This window comes from Acipenser ruthenus, chromosome 8 (genome assembly GCF_902713425.1).
Source record: "Acipenser ruthenus chromosome 8, fAciRut3.2 maternal haplotype, whole genome shotgun sequence".
NCBI classification, from domain to species: Eukaryota; Metazoa; Chordata; class Actinopteri; order Acipenseriformes; family Acipenseridae; genus Acipenser; species Acipenser ruthenus.
The window spans coordinates 41,274,660-41,286,032 of record NC_081196.1 but is presented as its reverse complement, the minus strand read 5'-3'; the positions used below and the strand labels follow the sequence as shown (position 1 = coordinate 41,286,032).

Genomic DNA, 11,373 nt, shown 5'->3' with positions numbered 1-11,373 from the left:
ATACAGTTGGGTTTTTACTGGAGCAATCTAGGTAAAGTACCTTGCTCAAGGGTACAACAGCAGTGTCCCCCACTGGGGATTGAACCCACAACCCTCCGGTCAAGAGTCCAGAGCCCTAACCACTACTCCACACTGCTGCCCCAGTGGTGCTTGACAGGGAGAATTTAATTAATATTTATTTAAAATACACTCACATTAGAAGGAACATGTTAAACATTCAGTTTGCAGACTTTATTTTCATAAAATCTGTGAAGGTAATTATGTGCTGATCAACTGTGCCCTTTAGGCTATTACCATTTAAATGCATACAAAATATACCAGATAGGTCAGATACTGAAATGTTGCTTTCTTTCATGGAAGTCTTTCACACTTATGAACAGGAATCAACTAGCATCTTGAAATGTAATCGCATAGAAATAAAGCCCTAATTTATAAATGTAAAATGATTGTAATATCTAACCTTTATATTCCTTGAAGAAAGCATTAACCGTGGGATAGTACAATAGTGTGCCTGGAAAATTTGATTGTTTTCTTAACATGTTTATGGGGTTGTAGCAATGACTGTGTTACACTTGCACACATTTATTTGTAATCTGCCAATGTATTTTAATTTTAACTTTCATTAAACCCTACCATGTTTGCACAACCCCACCTCAGGTCACAGACAAGTTTGTTGTAAAATCTTCAAAAAATGCAGGTAAATTGAAAACTTAGCATACCAGTTCCTTTTTTCCCCCCATTGTAAACATAGCCAGTGATGGGTGTAACAATTAGGTTCTTGAACATCATCAGGAGAGGAGAAGCTACCCGGAAATTTGCATGCAGAATTTTCCATTTTTAAGTAACTTGCCTAATCACTTTATGTTCACTACATCAGACTATGTGATCCTTCAGCAAATGTACCAGAATGCAGTACTTTATTTATAGCACTGTATCAAATATTTCAAATCTCTCCAGATTTAAGAACTAAGAGATAAGTGTTAAAAAAAGTTAATAAGAGGCAAGTAAGTGGATTTTAACCAAAAGTTGTATGTGATGTTGACAGAATCTTTGTAAACTAGAAACAAATTCTACACAAACATTTTGAAATGTTTATTGAATGTACTTTTACAATTTGTCATTCATCGTGTTTATAACCAAACACCTCTCATTCTCTGCATGAGGTTCTGTAAGTTATCATTAAACTAAAAAGGATCCTGTTTTTATTACTGGCATCTTGTAATCTAAGCAGGTAAGTACTGTGTTTACTGTAGATGTGCCACTGTTTAGATCATTGAATAAACACAAGTTTCCTAAATGCACTTCACCCATATGAAGTGCTTTGCTGTTTCTGCAAAAGATTGATCATTCATTAGCTCTATTGCTTGTGCAGAGATATGCCTGCATCATTAGAATAAACTGCTGGTTGGCAAGTGTATTTGGCATCAATTCTAAATATCTGTAACCATGGAAGCCATGCTGTTAGTGATACACTGCGTTCTTAGTGATCTCATCCTTTTCCTTCCCTAAGGCACATTACTTCTACTATTTGCACAAACAGAAAATGGCAGTACCTAAAGAGAACTGGTTTAAAAGGCAGATACTATAATATTGGCCCTGTGTACTGGGCATTGGCCCATTACCAGAAGAAAGAGCTGTCTAGTTAACACTTAATTGCCAGTCATGGTTAGGCGATTATATTCATCCTTAGGCGACCGGAAATAGAATTTATTGTCTTAAATGTCTCTATTGGTGCAATAACTTTGAACGTTCACAAGGTCTACTTTTTATTGTTAATTTCTACATTATCTTCAATGTTGGCTTATCATTAACAGGGCCTCAGATATTGAGGATTGTTCATGTATGTTGTCTCAATAGCACTGAAGTCTGTTCAATGTTTGTGGAATACTATATATTTTCAATTGTTTGCTGTTTTTTTTCAGTTACTTTGGAAAAAATGCTTTGCTCACTTTTTAATTTCAATGAGCTGTTTTAAAAAATATTAGGTTGTTAAACTGCATATAAACATTTGTCATACTGTATAACAAATAATTATTGTCCCGCACAAGTAATAACAAATGCATTCAAATTGAACTAATAATTTGAGTCTGCATGACTTTATGGCAAAGTTATGTTATCTCAAACTGCCAAAAACAACTTTACAATAAACTAAGATAATATTTCAATCTTTACTCACTGACATTTTTTTTTACTCTTGACATTTTTCTACACTGGAATGTTTGTTCCATTTGGCAGTTTTTTCAATTACTTAATATTTGAAAAACACATTTTTGTTTAATACAATGGAATTTCCTTGGGGTTAGTGGAGTTCATTATCATTACCTAAAATGTGTCACCACTTAACAAAACTCATAACCCTGTGTATGTATACAGGCCTAGGAAAGATAACCCCTCTCAAAAAAACAGACCCCTCCAGTAGTATAGCAACACCAGTAAACAAATCTAATATATTAATGTCTACAGCATGCCCATTTATATTTATAAGCTATAATATTAATGTAGTCATCCTAGGGTAGTCCTTTAAGTATTTTCAAATATAGTATGCCCCCCCAATAGTCATTGGTATTGCAACCATTTTAAAAAATATATTTTTGAACAAAGACTTGCATAATATAGAAACACATTTATATGTTGTACTCATTTAAGTTGCAACACTTAAGGTTACAGCTTAAGGTACCAAAAAAAACCTTTATAATGAATGTCTGTGACAAGTTGGCGTCATGGCCCAGGTTGATTACAAGCAGGAAAGAGACCCAGAAACAGAAGCTGCAGTTCAAGCACTAAACCGCACATTTATAAAACAAAAACAGGAACAAAATTAAAGGTTCAAATAAAAGAATAAATCACTTGTAGGCTGGGTATTAACCTTCCATACTCACACGTGCATGCGCACACACAGAGGATTTCTCCTTCCTTATATTATTTATTTTATTTTTATTATTATTTATTTCTTAGCAGACGCCCTTATCCAGGGCAACTTACAAGATATCACATAATTTTTTACATACAATTACCCATTTATACAGTTGGGTTTTTACTGGAGCAATCTAGGTAAAGTACCTTGCTCAAGGGTACAGCAGCAGTGTCCCCCACTAGGGATTGAACCCACAACCCTCCGGTCAAGAGTCCAGAGCCCTAACCACTACTCCACACTGCTGCCCAATATACATGTAACCACTCCCCAATAAGCACCAATGACCTAATTGGGAATGGCCACACCTGTAATTGCTGGCAGGGACTGATTTAACCCCATCCCTGCCAACCTTACATTCCCACACACTATTTACACCAGCAGGGCTTCTGCCCTGCCACACTGTTGTAGCCTTAAGAGGTCAAGTATTATTATTTTAATAGTTAGACTGTAATGTATTAATATGAGCCCAGGAGGTGTGCCTTCCCTGAATTTCCTGTAAACTGGAAAATGTGAACCAAGAGACAGTTTGAGTTATTTGAGTTTTGCTATTGCCTAAAAAGGTATGTTTTCAGTGTTTGAACATTAGTCATAATCACTGTGTATATTCTGTGTATAAAAATTGCACATTGACATAGGACACTATTCACAAAGTTATTTTTTTATGACTTAATGTTTAATTCGTGCCACTTTTCTAAACTGTATTTGTCTTTCATTAAAACAGTGTCATGAATCTCAAACTTTTTAAATAAATAATCCTTTTGTGAAAAGTGTAAGGATTTCTATTCAAAAACACATTGTTATTTGATGATTGTGCAGTGAAAGATGTACAGTACCTTATTCCATCTTTCTCTAGTTTAAATAACCCTCCACATTGTGAACTTAAATAAATCTGGTTCTAATCAATTCTGACGGTAAAAATTCTGAACGGAATTCAATAAATATTTTTTGAAAGAAACCTAACTTACTGTATTTATCCTAGGGGATAGTTTTTAGATAGCCCCTATTGCAAGGTTAAAAATAAGGAATACATTGAAATGTAAAATTGATTCATATATTGTAAATCATTTAGGATTCAACAAAAGCACAACGTGGTAGTCACTCCCCATCCATTCAGATAATGATATCTACTTACAATCTTCTGTGTATGGGTGGTATGCGGTTGGATGTCACTTATTAAACTGGTAAGTGGTGCTAAATTTAATCTGGTTTTAGAACTGGTATTATTACTGTATTTATATAACTTGTAAATATCACATGCTCGCTTTGACAACGGCTGACCAATACATACAATTAGTCATGCCAGCAGCTCCAAGTTTGACTGATTACATAGAATTGTAAAGTAGGTTTCCATAGTGACCAAAAAGTACTGTGGAGTTATTTCCTGTGGCATAATGCAGACTATTGAGAAGTTAACAATTTAAATATTTTAATCAGTAATCTTCAAAAGAGAAAAATAACAATATTTAGAGGAACTCTTCTTTCCTTTTTATAAAAAGCTCAATGAGATTTCCCATTTAATTGTAACTGTTTTACGTGTCATACTGTAATTGTCCTTTTCCCAGTGCCCACACCTAATTAACTGTATTCTATTGTTATTTTCATGTAATTTTGTTCTAAAAACAGAACAAGAAAAAAATGAGAGAAATTAATAAAGCCTTTTACTTTACAGTGTTTTTAGCACTATATTACATTACATTGCTGAGTCGTTTATTTCAAGTTTTATTATAAAAAATAATAATTTAAAAAAGCCTTTTGGTTCAAGTGGCTCAAAACCCATTAACATTAACCAACGCTGTTCATGTCAGTAGCTGTTAGGGGGTGGAAGATGGATCTTCTAAATGCAAACACTGTTCAATGTAACAGATGAAGTGCATTGTACAGTGCAGTTCAATTAGGTTCTGTACATACGCCAGTATGTCTACAGCTGCCATTTGATTATCTGCAACCACATTATCCAAAACGCTGGATTATTCAAATTCCATGTCTCCCTACTACAAAACCATAGAATGCCATCTCAATTATCTGAAACAACTGATTATCAAAACAAAATGTGAATTTGCAAAACTGAGTATCTACTGTACTTTTTATACTTTTTGAATGACATTAGAAGCATTTTTACTACATTGCTGACAATTCTATTAATTCACTCAGAATGACATTTTTGGGGTTTGTAGAAGTAGGTGTATGGGAGTAGGCTGCATATCTGCCAAATTATTTCCGTTTGGAACTGGAAATGTGCTTTATACTTGATAAAATGTTTTAAACAAATGTTGAACTTCACAAGAGCCAAAATAAACTTTAGCCACCAGCAGATGATGAGGGTAGAGATTTTGAGAAGCATATTAAAACTGTACAAGTTGGTACTAACCATGAATTAAGTCCATAATGTTTATACATTTCTGATAACTGTGCTCATATGGTTAATACAAGACTGTTTAACATGTAAATAAAAAATGAAAAAACAGAAGACTATATACAGTATATGTATTTCAATACATATTTTAAGGAGAAATTGTAGCCTTCCTAAACCAGCTGTTTTGATATATGTATTGCACTGGTATGAATTTCCTATTGATATTTTATTTAACCCTATGTGCCATAGCATATGTGGTCCATATAGCATGTACCTTATTTCTATTATCATCACATACAGGAGTATGTTTCTTATCAATTACACACGTTGTTTATGGGTTTGGCAATAATAATCTAAAATATCTCAAAACGTGTTAGTACCCCTGGTACTTTACTGTGTGACAGACTGGTCCTGTGTATTACACATTACCCAATGTAGGGCAAGTTTACAGCAATGCTGCTTGTCTTCTGGTCGCAGCTGTAAGACTTCATTTGCTGTTAGCAGATGGGTTAAAATGACACACATTGTTAGGATTTTTAACATGCTTTTTTCCCATCTGGAAGCCCAACACATCTCTCTTCGGAATTGACTGGAGTCAACTTGGAACTGGACTTTAAATGTATGCATTTACAAACACTTTCTCATACTGGTGGGACGATTCATTTTTATATTAAAATGAAATATAATATCGGTCTTGATTTACAGTAGGTGAGACATGTTGACACATGGTCAGAGCTGTCGTTAACAAGGTAATGCACAGAAATGATTCCAGGTCTGTAACAGCTTGTGCAGGTGAGCCTGGCTCTTTTGTGCAATGACTAAGATCTGAGGCTTAAGAGCTTCAGTCTGTTTCAGCACAATAACACAGCATAATAAATCAAAGGCTCATAAAGCATCTCAGTTGTTTCTTACTATTTTATATATACAGTATATACAATGCCTATAGAAAATCTACACCCCCTTGAACTTTTTTGACATTTTGTTGTGTCAGTGCATCAAAGTTTCATGCATTTAAATGAGGATTTTTTTCCACTTATCTACACACCATACTCCACACTGTTAAGGGGAAAAAAGTTTTTATTGAGATAAAATATATATATTTTTTTTTTTTAAATACAAAACTGAAAGATCATAATTGGATGTCTCCACCCCCCTGAGTTAATACTTGGTGGAAGCACATTTGGCAGCAATTGCAGCTGTGAGTCTGTTGGGATAGGTCTCTACCAACTTTGCACACCTAGATTTGGTAATATTTGACAATTCTTCTTTACAAAACTGTTCAAGCTCTGTCAAGTTCCTTGGGGAGTGTTGATGGACAGCAATCTTCAAGTCATGCCACAAATTTTCGATTGGATTTAGGTCAGGGCTCTGACTGGGTCACTCAAGGACATTTACCTTTTTGTTCCTTAGCCACTCCAGTGTAGCTTTGGCTGTGTGCTTCGGGTCGTGATCATGCTGAAAGGTGAACTTCCGTCCCAGTTTCAGCTTTCTTGCAGAGGGCAGCAGGTTTTCCTGAAGGACTTCTCTGTACTTTGCTCCATTCATTTTCCCTTCTATCCTGACAAGTGCCCCAGTCCCTGCCGATGAGAAACATCCCCATAACATGATGCTGCCACCACCATGCTTCACAGTAGGGATGGTGTTCTTTGGGTGATGCACTGTGTTGGGTTTGCGCCAAACATTACGCTTTGCATTTAGGCCAAAATGTTCCATTTTAGTTTCATCAGACCACAAAACGTTTTGCCACATGGCTACAGAATCTCCTGAGTGTTTTTTGCATACTTCAAATGGGATTCAAGGTGGGCTTTCTTGAGTAATGGCTTCCTTCTTGCCACCCTACCATACAGGAGTGCTTGGGATATTGTTGTCACATGCACACTTTGACCAGTCTTGGTCATAAAGGCCTGTAGCTCTTGCAAAGTTGCCATTGGCCTCTTGGTGGCCTCTCTGATCAGTCTCCTTCTTGCTCGGTCATCCAGTTTGGAGGGACGGCCTGATCTAGGCAGGGTCTTGGTGGTGCCATACACCTTCCACTTCTTAATAATTGTCTTGACCGTGCTCCAAGGGATATTCAAGGCCTTTGATATTTTTTTTTTATACCCATCCCGATCTGTGCCTTTCAACAACTTTGTCCCGGAGTTCTTTTGAACGCGCCTTGGTGCTCATGGTTGAGTCTTTGCTTTGAAATGCACTACCCAGCAGAGGGAACCTACAGGAACTGCTGAATTTATCCTGAAATCATGTGAATCACTACAATTTAACACAGGCAGGTGGTGGCCACTTAACTTGGTGTGTGATTTTGAAGGCGATTGGTTACACCTGAGCTAATTTAGCATTACTATTACAAGGGGGTGGACACTTATCCAACCAAGCTATTTCAGTTTTTATTTTTAATTAATTTTCTACAAATTTCTAGAATATTTTTTTCACTTGGAAGTTGTGGGGTAGGATGTGCAGATAAATGAAAAAAACTATTTAATGCATTTAAATTCCAGGCTATAAGGCAACGAAAGGTGAAAATTTTGAAAGAGGGTGTAGACTTTCTATAGGCACTGTACTGTATATATATATATATATATATATATATATATATATATATATATATATATATATATATATATATATATTTAATCTACTTCAAATGTTTTAATTCAAATGTTGCACGAGAAAGCTCTTAGTAATCCTTGTCCATTATCACCACATTAACATCCAGTACACTGAAGTTCACAGGGGTTGCTGTTGTGATTTCCATTTCGTACTTTTGATTCATTCAACCTTATACAGTATGGTGATGCTTTTGTACATCTGTCTCCGCCCATGTCTGGGTAGTACAACATTCCCATAGCCTGACCGATGACAAATATTATAGACCATTGCCTACACTGTCCACTGAAGCACATTCAAAAGATAAGTTATCAGCAAGTCCATTCCTCCAGTATTTGAGAAGTTGCATGAACATATTTGTATGGAGTGGTGAAGGGTGGTGGTCTGCTTTGGAATGAAAGACAAGATGGCAAAACTGGGAATGTAGTCCTAATAAAAGAAGAACCATCATGAGACAAGACCATTTAAATGAGAATAGTGATAAATATAATGCAATTATTTAAATGATTAAATGATTTTTAGCATAAATGAATTTCAATAGATTTAAGCCCTGCCTAATGTTTCTTCATTAATGTTAGACAATAAACCAGCCATACATGTTTGAAATGCTTTGTATGTGTTTTGTACTGTACTGATTTGAAACATGTAAAGATCCAGACATTTTGTTTAATTACCCATTGTTTGTGAACCCTGTTACTGTCATCTAATAGCCTACCAAACAAATCTGTACCAAGTAAGTCAAGTGTTTCTTTTTAATATGATTTATGTGGCTTATTAGCTTCAGCACTTTTAACCTTGGTTACTGAGTATATTAAATAAATATGACTTTAACCTTTCACTATATCTAAATAGGGAATTTCTACTTTCCAATTCCAGCATGAGATACAGTTTATACTATTACTGAATATTATTATTATTAGGAGTAGAAGAAGCTGTATTTAATACCGTACTTAATTTCTTGTGATTATAAAAATCCTCACTTTCTCTTGCGTGGGGTTCAGTGAATACTGTTTTTTGAATTTTCTCATTTACATATGTGGGCTCTGCTGTAATTCCAGTTTATCCTCAGAGGAAGCAGTCCATTCATCATCAACAATTGGCCTGCGGTGAAAGGCTAGAACTGAAGAATAAGCCTCCCTGCAGTCAGGGCTGGCCAGTGCTGGCCCATGGATCAATGGTGAATAACTGGCACTGTTCAGGATGTAATCATTATTCAGAAGAGTAAACCATAGATATGTTTTGTTATAAAGATAGGATCTTGAGAAATCTGGGGTGGGTTTTCCAGTTTCCCTTAATTTGTGTGGAAAGTTTAAGGGACATTCTGCAATAGGTGTACAATAATTACACAAAGTGTGATTAAAGCATATTTTTGACTAAATGAAAAAAGGCACCGTTCATCATTACAGCACAGTGGAAATTAGTGCCCACTGTACCATACAGAAGCCACCCAACTCTTAAGAGCTGAGAACCAAGTGGTTGAAATTCAATTTAGTTAAAATCCTCTCTTTATACAGGGAAAAAAAACACTGATTACAAGTTTTCATTTAATGTAGAATTAAGACCCTTCAAAATCTGCAGCAGTACACACCAATTCAAGTCCAAATGTACTCAACTCCCCAGTAATGTTGTTGAAGCTGACACCCTAGGATCCTTCAAGAAGCTGCTTGATGAGATTCTGGGATCACCAAACGAGCAAGATGGGCTGAATGGCCTCCTCTCGTTTGTAAACTTTCTTAAGTTCTTATGTTCTTATATACAAAATAAACAAAAAAGGTTTAGGGTGTACATAAAGAAAATACATGTACAGGATACATTATAAAATTATAAAAGTATATTGCATCTGTTAACATCCCTGGCACACTAGCATCAAAACCAAGGGTACCCAGTCATACATATGCAGTGCAATACTGGGTCCAATTTTCAATTACAATGACATTTTACACAAAAGAAAAGTTTATCAAAATTAAAACATGTATTACTCTTCAATATCTGTAGTACGTTCTGGTATAAATATTTTTTTATTTTATTTTTTTATCTGAAGCTGGTATTGGTCCTTGGAAAATTCCTAAAACAGCAAGGGGATCCCTACCTTGGAAAAGGATTTGAACCACTGCACTAGATCTATCCAGATTAAAAGAAAGCACCTCTGCATTATAAACTGCTTCATGTCTTACCCTGCTTCGTAATAACATACAGACATGGGCGATAACATAAACCAGAGTGATTAGAGGCAGTAGAAAATATACTGGAAGCAGCCTTTTTAGGTTTTCTTGTTACCAGTAAAAGTTCTACTGCCAGTAAGAACCACCCGTAAGACAGTTGCATATAGTTTAACATCTGGGCTGAAAAAATATATTTATTTTCCATCATTCTTTATACAAAAGGAAATGGGTAGTTATATTAATAATTTATTTTGTGTAGCTATTGGTACCAGAAAAATCAGACTCAGTGCTAATAAAAGTCATACTAGTAACATCAATCCTACTGCCAACATACATTCTAGAGTGAGAGGAGGGATTTACAACTGGAGCCCTTAGCCAAGTAAAAAAATATTCTGTTGAGCTAAAGTTGGATAAGCGTTGATTCACTTTCAAAGCTGGGGATAGAGTAAAGTGTAAAAGAAATCCACACCAGTACTGCATATTTTAATCACAGATCTATCTTATATCAAAAGCTTGCTTCAGACTCTGTTATGTCTTTACCAAAAAGATAATGAAACCCTAGGCTACAGTCCCCATAAATCTGCATCCTATCCCACCCATCTATTTATGTGCCATTAAGCTGCTCTATAATCTTGTTTTAAAACTTGAACAAACCCAGTATCTGCAACAGTTCATAAGGACTGTTTTTTAAAAGCACATTTTAATAAATGAAATGAAATTTGCAGTTCATAAAACCTTTTTCACAAACCATTTTGTGCAAATGTATAGTCAACGTTATACATTTTTTGAAGTGGTACAGCCCTTAAAATGACGTTTAGGGTGCAATGAAAGAGGGGATGCTCAAGGTCGGGTATAATCCACCCCACAAAGAAAAAAACATCAACCACATCACTCTGTTAAAACGGAGTGGGGGGTTACTACAGTACCACTTGTGTATACTGCACGTGCTGGCTGGGAAACTCTGTTGGGTAGCTGCATAAAGTGTAGTGCGCCCGTCCCTCGTCTTTTCTTGTTCACTTTTCCCCATTGTAGGCGAAGAAAGTCTGGAGGAGTAAGAGCGCTCTCCCACCAGCAGTAATCCAGAGCGGTGACGTAACCACGCTCTGTCTCCAGACGGGACCTTCTATCATAGTGCTGCGAGAGAGCAGAGAGCCTGGCACCCCTGCACTCATCTTTCAGCATAGCGCTATACTTCAAAACTGAAAAAGGTCATAAAGGAAGAAAATGGGTAAGTTTATTTTTTTCGCTCTTTTTAAATAGTAACTCTGTTACAAAAAAGGTACCTACAAAGTTGCTATTTGTTTAGCAATTTGCTTTAAACAGCAGCAACACATATCAAG

General features: G+C 35.8%; 1 protein-coding gene across 1 annotated transcript in view; it reads left to right on the top strand.

Annotated features, from left to right (window-relative positions):
* The first annotated feature begins 10,914 nt into the window (after positions 1–10,914).
* LOC117407455 (neuronal membrane glycoprotein M6-b) overlaps positions 10,915–11,373 on the top strand; it is a 47,010-nt gene continuing 46,551 nt past the window's right edge. The window contains exon 1 of the mRNA XM_059028998.1: positions 10,915–11,261. Coding sequence (XP_058884981.1) covers positions 11,258–11,261 — 4 coding nt within the window. The 5' untranslated portion in view covers positions 10,915–11,257. The remainder of the gene's footprint in view (positions 11,262–11,373) is intronic.